General features: G+C 36.7%; 1 protein-coding gene across 7 annotated transcripts in view; it reads right to left on the minus strand.

Moving 5' to 3' along the window:
* CLCN3 (chloride voltage-gated channel 3) overlaps positions 1-24,819 on the minus strand; it is a 1,613,231-nt gene that overhangs the window by 372,154 nt on the left and 1,216,258 nt on the right. For all 7 annotated transcript variants that reach the window (XM_044062561.1, XM_044062563.1, XM_044062565.1 and 4 more), the window contains one exon: positions 19,581-19,797. In XM_044062561.1, coding sequence (XP_043918496.1) covers positions 19,581-19,797 — 217 coding nt within the window. The remainder of the gene's footprint in view (positions 1-19,580; positions 19,798-24,819) is intronic.

Raw genomic sequence — 24,819 nt, forward strand, 5'->3', positions numbered from 1 at the left:
AATTGGGCAGGAACCTGAAACAATACTCCCTCCTTGGACTCAGTTCTGTGGAATACTGTGTTTATCTGCCAAGACCTCTATCCTTTACGGTGACCTAAATGGATGTGGGTTGGCATTTTTTTTTTTGTTAGAGGATATGAGATTTTACTACTAAATATATAATTTCTTACAGTGAACTGCTGAGTTGCTTTTCACATGCTGGTGGCACTATATTCAGTTAAGGGATATGTTAACATTTTTCTGAATCCTGGAGAGAATTCTAACACATGTCATGGAAAACCAATTCTGACTGCACACGGTCTACAATTAGACTTAGATTTGGGTAATTAAATTTGTTAACTTTGGAACCTCCTGAAGAGTTGCTGCAGGCACTGAAAAAAAAGAGGTGGGAAGAGTGGTTCTGGAATGCAATATCCCTGGGAAAATGGGAAAGCTGTATTAAAGAATTACTGCATGGGCTGCAACTGAATCTTTCTAGGTTCACACTGTGTGAAGTTATACATACCTGTTTAGAGAAGCAGGGTACACAGTAATAACTGCCGGCACTGCCTTAAAGAAGAAAAAAGCTATTTTCATTTAATCTGGGATTGCTGAGGGTAAGACACATTCTAGCAGTGGTTGAGTAAGTATTACCAAATAACAATGTTAAGTTTTGAGTGCTAAGAGTTCAGGATGACATTATCATAAACTGACATTGTATGGATAAGGAATGTCATTATTACTTTAACTGCTTGCTTTTCAATGGTGGAAAATAATTCCAGATAATTTGTTATCGATAATGAATATTATGAGTCATACAGTGAAAATACTGAAATGTGCAAAACTGATATGAAATGTTGGAATCAATAATGGAGTAGTTTTTTGTACTTATTGGCAAACAAAGGTTGACTGTGTATTTGTTTTACATTCATGTTTTAATAACTCAGATAGTCATAAATATAATAATAAATCTGACAAACATTCTAAAAGTTGTGATACTGAACCAAACCCAGGATTAACTAATTCCACCACCTACACTAGTCTTCAAGGAATTCTCCATTAATATGCAACAATTACCCATATTAATGCTAGAAGTATTCTAAATAGATTCAGTACCCTAGAGGTCTCGGTAACAGATAAGGTTGATTAAGCAGAAGAGAATGACTTGAGAGAGTTGAAAGACAGAGCTGTTAGTAGGCCTTGTTTGTATTAGAATAAATAAGGCAGTTGATGTATTGGAGCCTCTCCAAAATGTATACTGCTTTGAGGAGTGTGTGTACCAGTCCTAAAAGAAATTACTTAGCTAAGTATTTTTGTCAGTGAGTTCTACTATAAAAGATACAGATGTTATGGGTTGGAATTACGCTGGTGCAGTACTGAGGGAATGGGGACAACAGTGGCAGCTTTCCATTTAAGAGGAAGAATACCTGTGGACAGACAGTGCTTTAATATACAAGTAAGAGGTTGAAAAATGAAGGACAATGAGTTTTGTTGTAACTTAGGGAGAATTTGAAAGAGGATGATGTGCCCCCCCCCATTTTAAAATATTTTTAAAGTCTTCCAGCTCTTCGCCACTTTTACCCCTCACAGCTTCCAAACTTCCACAGGAACACCATCTGCTCCTAGAGACTTCCCGCTTGATTGACTACACATAGTTATTTTATGTAATTTCTGCCTATTTTCAGAATTAAGTTTCATCTTCCTCTAACCTTGGCATAATTAAGTCCTTCATAAATATTTCCATTTGTGCCTTTTACTGTTTCCACATTCCTCTGTTTTATACAATTTTTCATAACATTTCAAAAATATTTTTTTAGCCATAGACTCCCCAAGTCTGGCGAAAATCCTTTCTTTCTTTTGCCTATGTCATTGTGCTAAAGGCTTTTGTACTATGGCATTATCATCAAAAAGTATTTGCTTAACATCCTTTACAAACTCATGCATATGATCTATATACACCCTAATTTTCCCCTTTGTACTCTGCAGCTGCTCCTCCTCTTGTTTTGTAAATTCCCCTTATTCTGCAATACTTTAACATTTGTCATTCCCTCTAAATAATTCCTATTACTTCTTTCCCATAGTTGCTTCTCTTAACTTCTACTCTATTTTAAACTTCTTTTTCATTTTATCCCACTCAGTAGCCATCCCTTATGAAGAAATTTCTATCTTCCCCGATAACCCACACATCATTTCCACTTCTCATTCCTTAAATTCCTCAGTTTTAACAGGTAAGCAGGAAATACCAACAACGAAGGTTCAAGGAACTCAACACTAGAAGAAAGACAGCACCAAAAACTGTTCCCAGAATAAACCACGATCCACGAATATGTCACAAAGAACTTCTTTTATTGAAATACAAAACGAAGGTTGAGCGCTTTCATCTACCCAATGTAGATTTCATCAGAACACAGCAGGAAAGCACTAGTGTCACATTTTTATTTTAGTACCCTGCATCTTTATATTAGTTTTTTTATCAGTGCATGAGCTGAAATTGCTATTTTATGTGCGTCAAACTTTCAATAAAATAAATATGCTCATGTAAAGTATAAATTATATCCAGTCTGGCATAGTTATTGTACCTTGGGGAATAATATGTAATTTCTGCCAGAATTCCTACTACTAATTCGTACTTTACATAACAATATTCTCATATTTCTTCAGAAATCTAACCTTTTTGTTACATTTTCACTTACAGGTCCCCCTGATGCATCAAAACTATTGCAAATAAGGTTCTGCTCTCCACTCATAAATAACATTCCCTGCTAGAATCTGATTATTTCTTTCAAAATGTTTTTAAGCTCCATAACTGCATATTATTCATTAACTCCATTAGATTATACTACTTGTAAATGTCAATGACATCTTTAGTCCTTCAATGAATACACGTGCCAGATGGTCCAGGTCATGGCTGAAGTGTGTCATCAGCCCAGCCCACCTACCTGGTCAACAGATGTAAAGACAATAACTACATGTTTACAAACTGAGAGACATAAATATACATGGTGTGTATTTATTTTATATATATATATATATATATATATATATATATACACACACACACACACACACATGTATGTATATATACACAGACAAGTGTGTGTGTGTGTGTGTGTGTGTGTGTGTGTGTGTATATATATATATATATATATATATATATATACATATATATATATATATATATATATATATATATATATATATATATATATATATATATATATATATATATATGTGTGTGTGTGTGTGTGTGGGTTCACTACATAAACTTGAACTTTTGAAATACTGAATTTCAAAAACTCGAGACTATAAACCCGAAAACCCTAAATACCAAAACTACACAAGTTGTTGTTGTTTGTCTTTCGGCTTTTCCCGGTTAGGGGTCGCCACAGCGGAACTCTGGTCCGCTAATGATTGGCAGTAGATTTTTACGGTGCTGAGTTGCCAGCTCGACGCCCAACCTTCAACAAAGGCACGCCCATTCACGCATGTCTTTCAGAACGCCACTCGACTGCGGGGAGGACATGCAGACTCCACACAGAAGGCACGCCCCACACTCCAGCAGAGAATCGAAAGGGAGAACCTCTTGCTGTGAGGCAACAAGGCTACCGCTGCACCGCTGTGGATTACCAAAACTACACAAGTGCGAAATTTAAAATCCTGAACATCTAACACACATACAGCACACACATACACACAGCTTCCCTCCACAATCAAACATATCAAACTACACTACAGATAAGCAGGGGGGCAAGCCCCTGCACTACTCCCATGTGGGGGGGCTGGACCCCCCACACCCCCCTACTTAAATATTCTAACTCTGAGATCGCACAGACACACAAGGCAAACTCACACCCACATGTTACAGTCCCTCACGCACACACATCACAGTCACAACATACACTTACACACACTAAATCCCCTCACAAACACACTTACACACACATACTTACCTGAACCGCAACACCAGAAGCACTAATTTAATATCTCCGAACATCGGGATATTGAAATTCGCTCTTCTGGTCTTTCGGTATTCCGGGGTTTCGGCTACAAGTGAAGCCATATATATATATATATATATATATATATATATATATATATATATATATATATGTGTGTGTGTGTGTTTGTGCGCATATACATACATATATATACATGGTTTACTATTAAAATGTTGAAGGTAGGTTTGAAGAACACGGAGATGACGAAAGGCAATTGGCCGATTTCCATGTTGCCGAACGTTATGAGCGTGAGAGTAAATATCTGCAAATGAAACTGTGCATACGGTGATATGTACTCGATGTTTTGCATAGAGATCATGGTACAGTGCAAACTGTGAAATGTATCCCTTTCCTCACAGTAGTGAGATCTCGGAGTTTGAATATATAGTTTGCAAGAGGTGTGGGGGACAAGGGGGGCTTGCCCCCCTGCTAAAAGTGAATACCAGTGTAGGAGTTAAACTTACGTTTGCAACTACACTGACATCACATTCAATATTCGAATTAAATGTCGAATCTGGTGAACTTGTTCAACAGATTTGACAATTATGCCTACTTAATATGCAGATATCTGCAGTTTCAATTCGATGTTTAGTAGGTTTTTTTTTACTTCGTTTTTTTATAGTAAACCTATATATCTATCTTGTATAAACAGCTCAATATTGTAAAGAAATCCTTTCTAATAATCTAATACCTTAACACATCCAGTTGCTGTTCACAATACTTCTTTTTAGAAGTGTCCTTCTAGCAATACACTCATATAATAAACAACTACATCTTTCTAATGACACATTAAAACATATGGTTACTGAAGGACTTCCAGCTGGGACAGAGAGACAGCAGCCAGAAGGCAGTAACTTGCTTGTGTCAAAATAATTTGAAGTAAGCTGGTTATGCACTGTAAAATTTGCTAGTCTTATCTAAAAAGTATCAGGAGTGTTGTCTAGGTTTGGTTGTTGGATCTCTCCAGACTTTAAGAAGAAGACTGAGGATTTCAATACCACTGGGAGGATTCCAAAGTGTCTTGGGTACTCATACAGCACCAGCTGACTTGAAGACTGCATGATCTGAGATGGGAGTGTCAGACAAAGGACAAACAGAATGGAAAGTCTGAATTAATGAACAGACTTTGTAAAATCAATGCCACTCTGAGGGGATTTATAAGTTTGATAGAAAAATAAAAGAAAATGAGGCTGTTTTTGCAAACATTCTGACCAAATAATGAAGCATGACCAGGAAATAAAAGTTGTCCAACAATGACTGCAAAGTTCAGAGTCAAGTGGAGAAGTGCTGCTGATCAAATTAATTGTTTAAGGATTCAGAAGCCACAGTAAAAAGCTTAGAATTATATGGATTCCAGAAACACTGAAAGGCTTCAAATGTAATTACTACATAAAAGCTAAATTGGCAAAATGATCTGATTTGCCACCCAAGGAGATCCTTATGTATGTCCACCAGTTTTACACTGCTGCAAGCATCTTTGAGCTTCCAGAGGACAATACTGGTAAGGCTTCTAAGCTATGCCACTAAAGATAAAATCCTAAGGAAACTTAAGCAAGCAGATGTCAGTCAAATGTAGTAAGGTTTTCATACAGAAGTATTACTCATTGGATACATGAGCCCAAAGAGCTGAATATTGACCAGTAATGAAGGTTTGCAAAGCTAATGGGCAGAAATTTAAACTTCACTACCAAATAATGACAACGTTAAATTACAGTTGTTAGGAATTCAGAATGGCATCTTGTTTATGATTAACTGAAATTGTATGGATCAGGAATGTCATTACTTTAATTGCTCTTGTGTTTCAGTGGTGGAAAGGTGATCAACAACATTTACTGAACTAGAAAATGTTCTGTCTAAAGTGAGTCAGGTTACACATATGGAAGTGGAAGGGCAATCTGAAGAACATATGGATCCAATGATGTTAAGAGAAGTAGGGGGTACAACCGCTGAGGCACAAACTGCTTGATCCTTTTCCCTTGTTCCATAAGCAACTAATGGACAAGCAAAAAAACAGCACTATAAGCTCATGAGCAAATGACAAAACTGGATATTGTTTAAAATATGTTAATGGCAAGAAACATGAACAAAAAAGTTATTTTTTTTACATCAGTCTGATTATGGTTTCTTCTTCTAGTGAGAACATTTATGTATGATGAAACTTACAAAATCTTAACTGCATTTTTAAGTACATGGTATGAATGTAAAGCTACCAGACTGTAAAGGACTCAGATATATGTATGTGTGTGTTTACCATCCATGTTTCAGTATGGGGAAGGGGGTCAGGGCTGGCAGGCTAAACTAATATGGGCAGTGGCAAAATGTGCACTACATCACTTCAGAGGAAAGCTGGGACTTGCTTTCTGCCCAGTTTCCACTTGTTGCATTTTTGACACTTTATACAGGTTTAACATACAACATTGATTATAACTGCTGCATTATACATTTGTTCACTTGTTATATGTCTGATTGTGTCTTTTTATGGCTCTGGATTAAGAGAAATAGAATGTCTAGCTATAAATGGGAAAGCATGTACTTTGTTCTGTGTGCTAGAGGCAACACTTATAAGTCCTATGTAGTTTATCCAAGGTAGAAAAGTAGGACAAAATATTAGTTATGGCTAATCTTAAACTATTTTCTTGGAATGTTAACTGAATCATGGATTAATATCAACAAAAGTTTTTTTTTAATTTATACTCTGGAATAAAACTAATTTTGCACTGTTACACGAAATTCACCCCAGTAATGTGGGACATGAAGGCCTTATGGGGGTTGCATAAATAAGTAGGTACTCTTTCCCTCACACTCTGCATAGCAGTAACAACGATAGGGAGAGACATGCTTTTCCATTTATTAGAATACATTAGAGACTCAGAAGGGAGATTTGTCATGGTGAAGGCATTGTTTATGGGCAAGTAACAACCATTAATAATATCCCTATGTCACCAGAGATGCCTTCTCAGACAACAGCATGGTTTAATAAAGACTGGATGTTATATCAGAAAGAGCTGGACATCTGGGGAGGGGACTGGAACTTGGTATTCTCTCATTTACAGGTGTCAGTGGGTCCCATAGCTAAGCTTATCTCCTATCTGGGCAAGTTTTTTAATAAGCATGCTGCAATGTTCGGGATGTTTGATGTGCACAGCCTACTTGGGCAACTGCCTAATATTTATTAATCCTCACATTTTAATATCTTCTGAAGAACTGATAAGTTGATTATTTCTAAAGGACATGGGTATTTAGCATCTAAATAGTACACAGCCCCCATTACTCTGTCAAATCATGCAGTGCTGACTTTTACATTTGCAGTCCCGTTGATGAAGTTAGCCAAGCACTGAAAAGTAATTATGTTCATCTGTAGGGCGAAGCATTTTGGGAGTAAATTAAGGACTTCATTGCTGGATGGGAAGGACTCCACTGTAGGGAACATGAACACTTGCTACTGGAATGGAAGCATTTTAAATTTTCATTTGCAGATGGTTTAAAGAACTATCATGTAGGCATCCTTCAATCCCAAAGAATCATGGATTTGCACCTCTATTGGACTGACTCAAAGAGCATCTTCTGTGACTGTGCAGTCCAATCCGGGAATGGCAGTCCTTTCCACTCTCTGAGTAGCAGTAGGCAGATGTCCGTCTGGTATCATGGACAGGAACATTCCTGAGGGCTCTCTTATCCTCTGCTCTCCTTGCCAAGGTCATTTCATACATAGTGAGAGCTTCCTTCACTTTCTGTTTCCAGGCAATCTTGTGTGAGGCGTGAGAATAAAAGGTGTTCACACTGATTGAGAGAGCGTGGAGGCCACACTTGCAAAAGTCCTTGTAGCGCAGTTTGGGTCACCCTTTCGGCCTCTTTCCAGACTCCAGCTCTCCAAAAAGGTGGTCTTTCAGCATTCAACCATCCATCAATCACAAGACATGACCCAACCAATGCATACGTCTCTGTTTCAGGAGGGTAAAATTGGAGGTGGAGCACGCCCTCTCAAGCACTGTGCTGTTGGGGATCTTGTCTTGACATGAGTTACCAAATATGTGCCTAAGGTAGCACATATGGAATATACTGATCCACTGCTCCTATTTTGAGCGCATAGTCCATATTTCATTGGCATACAGTAATGTGGTCAAAACACAGGCTGTGCAAACCTGCACCTTGGTGTGCACATTGAGCCCACAATCTCTGTCAGGCAGGAAAATGTTTTGGCAGTTTTTCCAATGTGCTTGTTGATCTTGCTATTAAGAGAAAAAATATCAAATTGTATAAACTAGGTACACAAACTCATGGACAACCTGCAGCTCATAGTCGCTCACTGCTCACATTTTGGTCCATCACCTCCGTCTTCTTTAAACTGAGCGTGAGGCCAAATTCCATATAAGCATCTTTAAATTGAGTCATGAGTGACTGAAGTTATTGCTGAGTGTCAGCCATAATAGTTGTGTCATCAGCAAACCAGAACTCCCTTAGACACTTCCAAAGCATCCTGGTCTTCAGTTTGAAGAGGCTGTCATCTATTCTGGTTCAGATAAAGATACGTTCTCTAGCAGTTCCAAAAGTAAATTTCAACAGAACTGAAAAGGAGATGACAAACAATGTTGGAGCAAGTACAAACCCCTGCTTTACTGCACTGAGAATCATGAAATGTGCAGATATGGATCTGTCGAACATGATGGTCCCCTTCATGGAAGGCCCTAACAATGCTACTGACAGACAGCTGATCTTTGCCAGAATCACAAACAGACCTTTCCTACTGACAAAGTCAAATGCCTTGGTCAGATCAATGAAGGAAATAGAGAGATTTGTTCTGCTCCCTGCACTTTTCTTGCAGTTGTCTAACAGAGAAAACCTTGTCTATCGTAGACCATACAGCTCTGAACCCACAATGAGACATGGTGTAAATTCTCTCTGCAAGAACATGGAGCCTCTTCAGGACAACATGAGCAAACAGCTTTCCCATGGTACTGAGAAGGGAGATGCCACAACAGTTGCTACAATCATTTTTGTCACCCTTATTCTTAAGGATTGTAATTATGTTAGCATCCCTCATATTCTGTGGTACACTAACTTCTCTCCAGCATTCATGCAGGTCAGTGTTGCAAAGAACTACACCGACAGAACTTTTTACCAATTAAGGACTAAATTACTCTCTCTTCGCAGAGATCTGGATACACAGCATCAAGTGGAAGGGGGTGTGTGGATCCACAAATGATAAATAAGACAGAGATTAGGGATAAGTGTAATCAGTACCTACACATAAAGCTGAATTAGCATAAAATCAGTCAAGTTGAGGGACTACTTTTTGCCAGCCAATAGTAAGCATTTAGCTCAGAAGTTTCAAAGGCAAGAACTATACAGGCAAGTATACCAGATAATGGATGCAAGTACAGCAGAGATGGTCTTCATTTTCCCAGGATGGACAGGAGGTTTTTGTAAAATATTATACAGGATTGTACTTTGGTGCATATGATAATATGGTAAGTAATGTTGTTGATATTAAATTTGTCGCAGGGTACATCTCACTGCCCCACCCCCCACCCCCTCAATCAGACAATGGCAAGGTCACAGATTTAGAAATTCTGTCTTGGTAGGGGACATGCCAAGAATGAGGTGGGAGGACATTATATTACCATTTTTGCAAGGAGGCTTAGGTCTGCCAGATTTGGAATTGTACATTAAGGCAGTTAAAATTAAACTGTTAACTAAGATGTTTAACCTACATAATTAAGCAACCTGGATTAGTATTTTGGTAGATCAAGTAAGGTGTTATACCAGCTTATATGACTGTTACTCTCATGGCAGTCCCAAATGAACATCTACTCCAAGATGAGGAGTCTCTTTGATCTCAGCTGCACGGATGGCATTCAAAATAAAAACGACAACCTCTCGGATGAAAGACAATCTTCCCATTATCCCAGGAATCAGTGGGGGTATGGGCCTTAAGAGTTGTCTAGTAGCCTGTCAGAGCATCCAGAGCTACAACATTTGGGAACAGTTAATTAAAGGAAAACAAGGAACAGACTATGAAAATTTCTGCAGTAAGTATTCCCTGGCAGACAGGAGTTTTCCATATTTTTTAAATTATTGACTAAGTTATCCAGTACCGCATTATTTGAGTACTAAAAAGGAGGACTGGCCAAGGTAGATTTCAAAACCAACAGAAATTAGGACTCTGAAGAAGTCAATGAGATGAGCAACTGGTATACTGTACAGAAATTTGCTGGCTCCAAAGTAACAATTCTTGGAAGAATACAGGCATATGTGGGTGAGGATCTTAAAAGCTCAGATAACCAGCAATAATCAGGCAAAATTGGTTGCTGCTCTCATATATACTACGTTTAAGAAAATATATATTCTTTACGTGACAGTGTCAATTTGAATATTTTTATACACCATCATTATAACAGGGCAACTCCTATTGCTGGTGGCAAAGAGTGGGACAATCTGGAGACTGAATGCATACATTCTGAAAGTGTCCAATACTGTGGATGTTTAAAATGGTAACTCAAAAATTCTGCGGCTTCATTTAGCCAGGCTCAGTCCATGTACCTGCTAGGATCATTTTATTACGGTTTACAGAATTACTTTGGATTAATATTTTGGTGTGAATTTTTTTTAAACTTGCGCTGGGAGCAAAGAAATGTATAAAGAAAAAATGGAAGTTGGTAGTACTGCCAACATTTAAAGATTTAATAAAACTAATGGATGAATAAGCATAAAATAAAGTAGTTGCTCAAGATCAATACCAGGCAGTTAATACTTGTAAACCACAATGTTAATGGTATGGAAAGAAGTTAATAAAAATGACAGTGAAGTTCAAGTCTCTTCAGACCAAATCTTACAACATAGTTACCATCACGATAGTAGCGGTATTTCACAGCACATTAAAAGTCTTTTCAGACCTCAACGAAAAGATGCTCCAGACTAGTATCTCAAGAAATTCCCTTAGGATGTTAACTGGTTACCAGGAGTCTCTTCAGACCATATATAGTATCACCTTCAACTTCAGAAACTCAAAAATCATTCTCAGATACTGGATAGAACAAATTCCTTTACTGACATATGTCCGGTAAGCACTTTCACCAAGAGGCTTTTTCAAACCATGAAAAATACAAAGTTACAGGAAACACCTTATATTGTATCACCATAATTAGTTAATAAGCATAATCAGCAATCAATTAACTAAATAAAAAATATACCAAACATATATAAAACCAATGAATTAAGAGACCACCATCAAAATACATAATAAAAACTATATATTTATAAATGCATTATATAAAAAAGCATTATGTAAAATTATCTATGGTGAATTCTCCTGTTCTTAAGAGCTGGTTTTAATGGAACCTTATCATTAAGACCAGGGGGAGAATGTGCTTGTAACCTAATTATCCAACTAGAATGAGTTCTTGAAGTTCTGCAAGCTTCAAAATGGAATCTAATTTATTGAAATTAAAACATTTACAGATGCAACGCTTCCAATTTGAAGCTTGCATCAGGAAAAGGATTATACCGAGAGGGCTTAGAATTTTGAAAATGCCAATGACAGGTAACACATATCCAGAGCTATTATATCGTTGGCAACAGCTCAGTATCGAGGTGAACATTAACTATATGACATTACTTATTGAGTTCTTTACACCCTAAGAACATGTTTTACAAGAACTCATTCAGAAACAACAGAATGACTTATTTCATAATTTTAAAGATAGTGTTGTTGAGCCGTTACTTGATCGTTTAATAGATAGCATTTCTCTGTTTGAAAAAAGGTTGTTAGAACAGAAGAAACATAAGCTATCAAGAGATGCATATGATTTCTCACATGGACAGGTCTTTACTTGGCCTAGGTATAGCATTAATTCTAATAGACAGAACAATGGTTATAATATTAATAATAATTCACATGCTTTGACTACAGTTAATAATAGAGATACTAAGAACAGTAGGAATGTATCTTTTAATGCAACTGTTTCTAATGTCAATGCTTCTATTAATGATAGGAATGGTGATGTTAATACTGACGCTACAAGCATTGAAAGTATTATAGTGGCTGATAATATGACTTCAGAGCTCAACACTAGTGTAAGGGCCGATAATGCTGAATTTAGTAATGGAATTAATAGTGCTGAACCCATAATAGATTGTAGGGATAATATGGAATCAACAAGCACCTAGTCATTGCCAGTGTTCCGGTTGTTCGTAGAAAAACAGTTACAACATCCAGTAATTATAATTTAGTAGAGCATCCTAGTCTTTTCCCCATTTCCAATACATACAACATAGGGAGAAGTCGCTCTATGAGCAGGGGAAGGCAGAAAAGGAAAGCTCCGGGAGGGCAACTGAAAGAACCCACCTTGAAGAAAATGTGGGAAAGAATCACTTAGTATGGAATCTCTCACATAGACCGTTAGACAAATATGAATTAGAAGTCTTAAATAAAGGATTATCATTTATACCTTCTATTAAAAGTAACATAGTGGATACTATATTAGATATCAAGATATTTGCACGTAATTTACAATTGAAATTATTTAATAACAATGTCAGGGATGCACAGTTGGTACAATTTCGTAAACCCAGTGTCTTTGTACCTAATTTGCATCCATTAGTGGATGCGTTCTGCAAAATTGTTGAGAAAGACATTTACTCTCTAGCAGATACGTCCTTCACTTGTTCTAGAAAAGGTAATTTAACTACTAAACAAAGAAGAGCTTTAAACAATCTTGAAAATGATAGAAATATTTCAATTAGACCTGCAGATAATGGCGGCCCAGTTGTAGTGTTAGACAGAGATGCTTACGATGGATGTATGAAGGAAATGTTAAATACAGTGTTTTACAGCTCTGTTAGTGTACAAGAGGTCCAAGCACATATTTCGAGGGTCTATAACACCTTAGATGACTTGCTTAAAAATGGGATAGTTACCACTGAAATTTATGAATTCCTATGGGTTGAAAATCCAACAATTCCTACAATACAGGGTTTACCCAAGGTTCATAAGGACCCATTAATTCCTCCAATGAGGCCAACTGTAGCAGGCAGAGGATGGGTCACTGAACCGTTACTGATTTTAATTGAGAAAACTTTAAGACCAGTAGTAGACTCTAATCCATATGTCCTTAGAGATTCTAAGCAATTTTTGTTAGACCTTTATCAAGGGACAATCATGATTCCAGATAATTACCCCTTATTACTAGTTACAATGGATGTTAAGTCCCTTTTTACGAACATTCCTAATGGGCTGGGTTTAGAAAGTGTTCAGCAGTATCTGATTAAGCATACAGATATGTTATCCACTAGAATAGATTTAATTTGCTTGTTATTGGAAGTAGTGCTAGAGAATAATATATTCTCTTTCAATCAAGATTTGTTTTTACAAAGGGATGGCGTAGCTATGGGCACATCTTGTGCCAATAGCTACACCAACCTAGTTATGGCTTCATGGGAGGAACAAAAACTTTTCCCGTTGATTTATTATAAGAAATACGTCAGCTTCTATAGACGTTTTGTTGATGATTTGTTTTTTCTTTGGACTGGGAGTGAGGGAGAATTAAATGATTTTTTTGAACAAGTAAATTCACTTACATACTTTTTAAAATTTACAATGACAGTATCTACACATAATATTGCTTTCCTGGATATATCTAACCAACGTTTAAGTAATGTTAAACTTAATACGGGGGTTCATAGGAAATCATGCTATAAAAATACTCTGCTACAAAGGCATAGTATGTGCCCTAGTTATGTATTTACCAACATTATTAAGGGACAAGCAATTTGTGCATCTAGGTTAAATCCTGCCCAGATTAATTTTGAGACAGAATTGGGAAATTTACATGAAAGATTAGTAAATAGAAAATATAGAACAAATTAAATTGATGCTGGTTTCTAGTACACTGAGAATCTTAGACTTAATAGGGCATGTCCCATTTTTTCAAAACAAGGTAATGAATATTATAAAGCTGCTAAGACTGTTATACATGTTGATAATATGAAACAACAAAGAATTTCACTGTTTTATACACAAGATTTTCATCAAACTAGAGAGATTTTATATAAACATTGGAATGTTTTAACAGTTGATCCGGTTAAGGAAATTGTTGGCGAACATCCACAGTTTCTCTTTAAAAATAAAAAGAACTTGCATAGACTTTTATGTTATTCTAGTCGGGAACCCCCTCTTGAAAGTAATGATTATATGGGCACTAAATCATGTAATAAATGTAATTTTTGCCCTTGTATATATGTCACTAATATGTTCGTACATCCTATTACATCAAAACTGTTTAGTTTTAATGTTAATGCCAACTGTGATAAAGAACATGTAGTTTATCTTGCTACATGCTTGTCCTGCCCTGCCTTTTATGTCGTTAAAACCGACAGAAGGCTTAAGGGCAGAATAAGAGAGCATCTATACCAAATTCGTATCAAATCTAATATTAATGCACTTTCAAAACATGTTCTAGAAAATGATGATTCACATACATTTAAATTTTCAGTTATTTATGTTAATTTACCTAGTATGAGAGGTGGTGACCTTAGAAATCTTACTGAACAAAAAGAAACTAGTTGGATAATTAGGTTACAAGCACATTCTCCCCCTGGTCTTAATGATAAGGTTCCATTAAGACCAGCTCTTAAGAATAAGAGAATTCGCCATAGATAATTTTACATAATGCTTTTTTATATAATGCATTTATAAATATATAGTTTTTATTATGTATTTTGATGGTGGTTTCTTAATTCAATGGTTTTATATATGTTTGGTATATTTTTTTATTTAGTTAATTGATTGCTGATTATGCTTAATAACTAATTATGGTGAAACAATATAAGGGATTTCCTGTAACTTTGTATTTTTCATGGTTTGAAAAAGCCGCTTGGCGAAAGCGCTTACCGGACATATGTCAATAAAGGAATTTGTTCTATCCAGTATCTGAGAATGATTTTTGAGTTTCTGAAGTTGAAGGTGATATTATATATGGTCTGAAGAGACTCCTGGTAACCAGTTAACAACCTAAAGGAATTTCTTGAGATACTAGTCTGGAGCATCTTTTCGTTGAGGTCTGAAAAGACTTTTAATGTGCTGTGAAATACCGCTACTATCGTGGTGGTAACTACGTTGCAAGATTTAGTCTGAAGAGACTTGAACTTCACTATCATTTTTATTAACTTCTTTCCGTACCATTAACATTGTGGTTTACAAGTATTAACTGCCTGGTATTGATCTTGAGCAACTATTTTATTTTATGCTTATTTTACTTTATCGTTTTTTGCTCAAGACCATTCATTTGCTTGTGGTATTGGTTTTTATTTGGTTTATTAATGGATGAATAAGATGAATATGAACTTGCCACTGAAGATATAGCCCTTAAAGCGAAAGCACAAATGAAATGGCATCCATCTACAGTGCTTAAAACAGATTATTCTTCAGATTTGTATGGTAGGTGTTCGAGTAATGCAGTTGCCTCTATGAGATGGGATTTATAACACATGGAGTACTTGTATCCCATGAATAAAGCTTGTTTTGTAAAATTGTTGCTTTTTTTACTTGTACGGTATTTTACTGTTGCTCACTAAATGAGTTTTGGAAAAAAAGTCTCGCTGCTGTTGACAGCACTACTCTGTACCACTCTTACTAATTCTATTTCTTCCTCCCATATATCTATCTGTGTGTGTGTGTGTGTGTGTGTGTGTGTGTGTGTGTATGGGTCTACAATAAATCAACAAAATTACTTTTCTTCGACACATAATTTTGCGTTCCCGTTTTTCCGAAAGTGTACTTATCTGACAATGCACTTTCGAGAAAAAAAGTAACAACAAAACCAAAAACAGCAAACACATTTATGCAGGGGGACAAAAAGCCCCCCCATACCCCCCATGTGGTGGTCTGCGCCTCCAGATCCCTGCTACTTATATATTTTAACTTCAAGATCTTACTACAGTGGAAAAAAGGGAATATTCCCTTATCCCCACTGTGCTGCAATCTAGAACAACAACCTTGGTTGGTTTTCAGTGATCCGATTTTTTGCGAAAGTGTATTTTCGAATAAGGGTAAAGGTCAAGGTAGACCCATACACATATACACACACACACACACACATATATATATATATATATATATATATATATATATACATGCATACACATACACACACACACACACACACACACGTGTTCATGTAATTCAGATACATGTAGCCAATTTTATTATACGCACTTAGCTCCCTATCTTTACAACTTTTAATTGCTTGACCTCTGAACAATGTGATACTTCCTTCCTTTTTTTTTGCTTTTGTATGCAGACCTTCTCAATGGCAAAGGGAATATCCAGTTAACAAATATGACAAATAAACAAACTAACTTTCAACACACACACATATATAAGTGCTCACATACATGCACTCTCCCACAGGGACACTTTAGTGGTGGCAGTGATGCAACAGGTAGCAAATTTTGGTGCATAAGACTGTGGATTTTATTCCCACAACAGGCAGACCGATTACAGACACTGCAGGGCTGCTGCATTCCTGAGTGTGCCGTCCTTAGGATGAGATGTCAAACCAAGGCCTCATCTGCTTGAGCTGGTGTTTACTCAGCTGGATGTAAAAGATACTATGGCATCTACTGAAAAGACTGGGGAAGTACCCAGATACCCTGACCAAATTTCCCCTAAAATTATAAATACCACCTCGGGCCTTCCCCTGAAAAGAGGCCATTAGCCAAGTGGGATTAACCTGGTCAAAAAAAGGGAAATAAATAAAAATAATAAAGAGTAACAGCTTTTTTACTTTGCAGAAGCAAGTGTTCTAGTAATTTCCATATTCTGTACTGTCTAATGTACTGCTGAGAACCCTGTGAAGCCCTGTATCAATGAACTGCCAACATATATATATATATATATATATATATATATATATAATACACACACACACAGAAACACACACACACGTACTTATATATATCTGTACATAGCTATCGATATACATATATAGATAGACACAGTTCTAGATCTGTCTATATATACAGATGATTTGCCTTCAGCTGGTTGACTAACATGAAAGCCAACATCCTGAAGAAAACAACTCTATGCCGAAAATGGAAATGTTAAACTTTTAGTATGTATGCATGCTCCAAGGTTGCTTCTTGATGCATGCAAATATTACTTAAAAACATAAATATCACCCTCCCCACTGATTTTATATACTAACTTAAAAATCGCACAATCCCCAGGGAAAAGGAAATATTTCCCTACCCAGGGACTGACGATCTCACACTCCCATTGACTATGTGTATAGTCTACCAAATGCTGTCTATTAAACAGATGTCGACCAAACTCCCTGTCAACAAAACCAACGCAACTCATACAGATATAGATCTATAGCTATATATCTATATATAGATGTAAAAAAAAAAAAAAATATATATATCTATATATATATATAGAATATATATATATATATATATATATATATAGAATATATATATATATATATATATATATATATAGATACACACACACACACACACACACACACACACATAAAGAGAGACAGAACTCACTCTCTCTCTCTCTCTCTCTCTCTATATATATATATATATATATATATATATATAGATGTAGAGCTATATCTATATATATTTATACATATAAAGATACAGCACCCACCTTCATGTATATGCATGTGTGCTTATACTAGGAAGGTAGAGTGATAGTACTGCTACTTTACAGTAAGAACTGTGTAAATAAACTTACCATAACAAAACAATGTCTTTCGTCTTTTTCCGGTTAGGAGTCGCCACAGCGGATCACTGGTCTGCTATTGATTGGCAGTGGAGTTTTATGGTGTCGAGTTGCCAGCCCGGTGCCCAAACTTCACAGAAGGTACACATACACATACACATACACACACACACACACACACACACACACACACACACACACACACACACACATACACACACACACACACACACACACACAACACACACACATGCACCTACTTGCATGTCTTTAAAGCTTACTCAACCGCAGGGTGAACATGCAGACTCCACACAGAAGGTGCTCCAGCTGAGAATCGAACTGAAGAACCTCTTGCTGTGAGGCGACAACGCTAACCTTTGCACCACCAGCACAGCAGATGTTCATATGATCATTGCTGCAGTAGCCTTAGCTGCCTAGGATATAAAAGCCATCCAGCTTCCAAAGCTGAAGGACACCTTCTGTGAGCATAGACTGTTGAGTCAGCAATGTGGTCCTCTGTTCATACGTTTCTTTTCCCAGCTCTAGGACAGGCTTTGCTAGGACTTTTCTCCAGGGGCTCCTAGACCCTTCATCCTTACTCTTTCCAAAACTTCATAAGCTATGGCATTCTACCTAGACAGATAAGGCTACTGCATCAGTTATCAAATAATGAACATAGTACAGTTGTGTAAGTAAACTTAACATAACAGTAGATGATCAAATGATCACTGCTATAGTAGCTGTTCTCTCCCTTCACTTCCCTTGTTTTTGTGTAATCTTTGTTGGCAGTGTGAAAACAGATTTTTACTTGCCTAGGATTGCAATTTTTCTGGGTACCAGCCTCCCTTTTTCAGTTAACATGAAAGCTTTGAAGATTTTGATGCCCAGACCACTAATTTTCTCCAGCTCTGCTCAAGCAGTTAATTGTCTGAATGCATGCAAGGTGTCCTTAACCTTTGGAAGCTGGTTGCTAGTTATATTCCAGGCAGGGTATAACTCATATAGCTAAAGCACACACACACACACACACACACACACACACACATAGACGGATACAGCTAAAGCTAATTATATATAGCTGTATGTATATATATATATATATATATATATATATATATATATATATATATATATATATATATATATATGTGTGTGTGTGTATATATATATATATATATATATATATATATATATATATATACATATATATATATATATATATATATATATACATATATATATATATATATATATATATTAGTGCATGTAGCAGCACTTTCTCACGCACAAATGGCCCCCACCAATGTAATATTGATTATATTTTTGGCTGAGGGGAAGACGCATCAGAAAAATTCCTTTGTCCACAGATGAAATTTGCACTTCTCTTTGCTATGATGCTTATCTAGCAATCAGTGAGCTGCTTCACCAAGTCACAGGGCAAGAAGGAAAACTGTACGATGAAACATCATGCAGCCTCCACTTCCAGGCTCATTTTAAAGGTCATCTATTCTTTAATACCTGCTTCATACTACTCAGGTTCACAGTGGAGGCAGAAAACCTGTCACAGACAAGACACCAGTCCATAAAAAATGGATAACTTTTTTAGAGTATTTTTTTTATCTGTTTGGGATAATATTTTATTAGGATATTAATTACTTTAACAAAATAGTTTATACTAATTTATTTTACTTAAAAAATTCCATTTTAATTGAAAAAATACAGAAACACAGTTCCCCTGGTACATGACATAGTGGCATTTGAGGTGGCAGCCAAGACAACTTTTCAACTGGCAGCAAAGGATTAAGGCACAGCTAAGCAAAATCCAAACAGGATGCTACAATCTAGAAACAGATTTTTTTTTAACTTACCCATTATGAGTTACAAGGCATTGTCTCAAACCCAGTTTACGGAAGACATCAATCACAATCTCCATAGGTGTATGGTCTGTTACAGTAAATGGGCTCATATCCAAGATACTTCTCAGTTTTAATGGACGAGGACTATCTGCTGGAAGAGCTGGGGCATGCTGAGTAAAATAAACACGGGAATTGCCAACAATCCCTTCTTGCTTTCTTCTGGCATTTTCTAAGAAACAAATATGAAAGCTTAAATATGTTATGTAAACAAAGATAAAGCAAAAACAGCAACACAGCATTCAATATCCAAATAATGTACAAAGATGCAGGAACAGAAAAGATTGCAGGACTTTGATTTAAAGAAATTGTAGCACTATAGGATAAGGCATACATTTAAAAGAAACTGTGCTTCAGTCACACTTAATACAGCACACATTTTACATACCTCTCAAATGTACAGATTTACAAAGAATGTCCAGATTTTTGCCTCATATCTTTTGGCTGTTTCTCATAAAATTGTGGTTTTCTGGCAAACAACTGGCAAACCATTGAGGGTAGAAGTCAGAAAATAACGACGGACATTTGAGTTTCAGACATCATAATCTTCTGACAATTCATGCTAATGCAAAACCTGTTATTATATCAAGTTTGTAAGTATCCCTATTGGGCCTTTGTCCCCCATTACTCATGGCTTTGTCCAGATTGATTTCTTGCTCTAAGAGGTTGAGAGGTATGGTACACAACCAGACTGATCAATTCCTTTAACCAAAACTGTCTGCAATCCACCTATCATTGTTTTTTTTATTTTTTTTAACAGATCAGAATACTGATTTAAACAGACTATTTTAAGGATCAACCTAAAATCAAACTAACAAAACAACAACAACACTTATGAAGCCAGAATTACAAACAGAAGTGAAGAAAAATTCCTCACACTGATTACTACAACTGAACAGTACTTTGAGGATAAAACATAAGTTTCACAGAATATTCACAATATATACACTTGAAGCTCAGAGGAAAGGATGGAGGGGATAAAGAAATGCACAAAAAAAAGGGATCAAGTAAAGCTGATACTCTAACTTTTTCTCCTCATGATAAGACTCGGCATCAAATATTCTACAAGGTAAACCCTCGACGTCTACTTAACACATAAAAACTCTTAATTCCCTTTTCTACTCTTCAACAGACTCATTTCCGACTACTTAAACTTACCTATCCTCTAATTACTCCCCAAAAATGATTATCAATTAACTCAAAAGAACTGAACTGAGCTATTAAGGTATGATTCAGTACCCTATGCACTATGACGATATAGCAGTCAAGTATTCACTTATCCAAAGCTTTGTATGACCTTGATTTCTGTATATCTACGCAACAGAAGAATGAGGATGCAGGAGGGGTTGGCCTCTTCCACAAAAAAAAAATAATTGGGCAATCTGTATTATAACTCAAAATCAGCAGCTTGTTTTTAACATTTTTAACTTTGGTTTCTGAGTTTCAATGTGCAGTATGTTGCATATGAGATGACAAAAAGTTTCAATAATTTTGTTTTTGATAAGTAGTATTTAGTTACTGTTGATTTAGGACATGGTCTTCAGGGAAAAGACACATAACTCAAAAGTGGTCATACTAATGTCAATGTTCTTTGAAGAAAGGACACAAATTCCATTGATAGGATCAGTTTCCATCTATATCTCAACCACTAAAGCTATCAATTCCTTGAAACAGGTGGCAAACGTACATACAGTGCGTTTCAATTACTGTGATACTGATCAGAAAGATGGTCTCAGTATCACTAAACATAAAAAATTACTTCAAATTCACCAACCATGACATCAACCTCTGAAACAGCAAAGACCAGAACAATGGTACCGTTATTACCACTAACTTAACATGGGGTATAAAACTCTATGCAAGAGACCGTTTTTATAACAACCAATGCATTAACTGTGGTGTCATCATTAAACAGCAAAAGAAAAAACAAGTACAATGAAAGCAAAAAGGAAAATTATACACACAGACACAACACACACAGCAGATGGCATGGGGCACATATTAACTGCCAAAGTCAGTAAGTAATAAACTGACCTGCTGCAGTAGGAAATATTTCAGCTGATAGTTGGATATGTCAGCATGTGAGACAGAGATACACCAAGACACATGCACACCCCTATAGCATAAGTGGTCTAAAACATTTTAATCACGTGCACAAAATAACAAAGCTAGAGAAATATATTCAAAAGCAATACACTGCATTATTACAGCACCAAAGTGAATAACATTACATCTGGCTGAAAATGACAGAGTCAGGTCATGCACATGATGTCGTACAAGTGTGCAGATAGAACTTCAGAGGCAGTATATTTTCAATAACACAAAAAAAAAAAAGCAAAATGTTGCATACGTGACAGCTGTACAGTGTCCAGAATTTGTGGAGACACACATATTTTTACTCAACTTTTCCCTCCTAAAACTGGAAATTATTTTGAGGCGTTGTTAAAACTATCAGCATTTAAATGGTGCCCCTAATTATTTTTTACTTTATCCCTAACTCTGGAAGTAATCATTGAGAGTTATGCCTGGCACTAGCATCCGCTACAGGCCATTTCATATGTAATAAACATAATAGTGCCATTTCAGACTATGGACCTGCCTCTTATGATAACAGTGTTTTTCATACCCTTCCAAGTAAAGCTAAGAACTTCGGCTTTATTTCACTAGTAGTGAACAGAGAACATACAACATTAAACTTTAAACTAATAATACAAGAAAAAGAAAGGCATTAACTGTGTTGAAAGTTCCAATAAACCCCTGAAATAAAAACTTTTGAGATTTGCAGAGAAGTGCTTCACATTCATACAGGGTTTGCGCAGCTCTGATGTAATAATCAGCAACAAAGACACAAATTATAAATAACACACAGTGATTTGCTGCAGCATGGAGTACACAGTTCTTTTCAGATATAAACTGCCAATGAGTGCAGCAACTACATAGTAAGAGCAATAAGTGCAGTAACACAGTTGCTCAAAATAGTAGAACAAGGACATACAAGGCATGAAATTAACAGCAGCAGTAGTACACTACAGTGCATGGCCCTCACAATAAACTGTGTGCCTATATAACTGCCAGCTAACATACTGCAATACAGAGCATATCCCTGCAGCAGGCTGCAGTATACAAGAGCATAGGAATATTTTGTAGCATGTCCTATAACAAAGTATCATAAAACAGTACTGCATGTATACAGCTAACCAGAATGGCATCTACTTTCCGAAAAGGGGCCAATGTACTTAGCCTTATGATACGTAAAGTGGGGTAGAAAAGGGATGTACAAGATATTAGGAAAAGGAGAATGGAGCAAGCACACAGACATCAGAAAGAAATCATACAGGAAGTGTAGGGTGGAGGTCAGGGTAACATTTTTGTGAGGACAGAGCCCCATTTTCCTTATACAGACATGGGGAATAAAGAGGAAATCAGAGAAAGGGAAGACAGGATATGTGAAAGTGTAGGGGGACAAAGAAACATGACAGACAAACAGAAGTATATAACCACATTAGGAAAGGCAAACATTGGATGGAGAGAGAGGTGCACAGAGGGTGGTAAAATGATGATGGGGGTTTGAACAACACAAAAGGTACAAGTCTGCACACAACAGAGACAAGATGGAGTGCTGCCAGTATGCAAGTTGCTGCCAAGCCATGAGGGGAGTAATGCAGAAAGTATAATTGTGTAAGTAAACTTATCGTAACAGTAGATGGTCAATTAAATCTTGGATATATAGGTTATATCCTGCTTAAGATATAACAGCTGGACAGTCTTCCAAAGCCTTGGGCTCCTTCCACACACACACACACACACACACACACACACACACACACACACACACACACACACACACACACACACACACACACACAAGCTGCTGCTTGCAGGAGTTCTATAGCATGCCAAAAGCTTCGTGAATTTCTTGCCAAATGACAGAAGGGAGCCTATGGTCCTGATAAGTGAGGTAAAGATAGGTATATTTATCCAAATCTTTACTCTATAAAAAGGGGCTGGAGGGAGGGATCATCTTCAGTTATGGCAAGTTCACTTATACAACTGTACTGTATTTATCATGTGATCACTGCTACATCAGCATTAACTATATGGGTAGATTAACTCAGCAATGAGAGACTGGGAGAAAGGAGGGAAAAAGGCCAAGCAGCCTCTGGAGAACACTCCTAGCAAAGCCTGTTCTAGACCTGGAAAAAGAATCTAGATTATAATGCCTTGTAAAAGTAAGTATAAAATAACCAGGTGCCTCTAGAATGCTTCTAGTCTACCCCTTTCCAATAAGCCATTGAAGTAACCAAGGTCCTGGTAGAGTGAGCCTTGACTGTACCTGAAGCTTCTTATTATGAAAGGAATAGCAAATGACAAACATCTGGGAATAGTCTCACATGGCTTGCCCTTTTTGCTTTCTTTATAGGAAATAAACAGCTATTTAACTTTCAGAAAGGATTTAGCTCTGTCAAGATAACTGGGTTGCCAATGCGTACCCAGAGTATGAAGAATCTTTTCTCCTGGTTTTAGGCTCTGGAAAGAAGGCAGGAAAGATTGATGACTTGATTCAAGGCAGTCTGAAACTACTTTAGGCATAAATGAAAGTTTTGTTCTCATAGTAACCCTATCTATCATTACAGAATACAAAACAGGGTTAGCCCACCATAAGAGCTTGCAACTCCGATACACTTCTCGCAAATATCAGAGCAATAACTAAAACAGTCTTCCAAGTAAGGAATCATAAATTGGCCAAATAGGCTGCTTCAAAGGGAGACAGAATTAACTTTTCCAGCACAAAGGAAAAACCTCAAGTAGGTGCCACCCGTTTCCTAATTAAATGTAAACCTACCCCATTCAAGAACAGCTTGACCAAAGACTGAGAAGAAAGGGGAGGGATCCTTGGTCAGACATGCTGAAATGGCCAAAAGATGAACCTTGAAGGAGAAATAAGAAATCCCAAAGGATAGTAAATTACACAAACATTGTAAAACCAGTGGTACAGAAACCCTGAACGGGCCTTCGTTGTTATTGATGCACTTACTACCAAATCTCATCTATTCACAAATATAAAATATTCTAGTAGCAGGTTTCTTTTCCTCCTTTAAGACCCGTGGCAAACCCTCAGAAAAAAAGGTGCCTAAATGGTATCAAAATCGAATCTTCCAGGTAGTTAGCTGAAGTTGTATGAGACTAGGGTGTA

This window comes from Protopterus annectens, chromosome 2.part1 (assembly GCF_019279795.1).
Source record: "Protopterus annectens isolate FY-2018-M chromosome 2.part1, PAN1.0, whole genome shotgun sequence".
Lineage (NCBI taxonomy): Eukaryota > Metazoa > Chordata > Ceratodontiformes > Protopteridae > Protopterus > Protopterus annectens.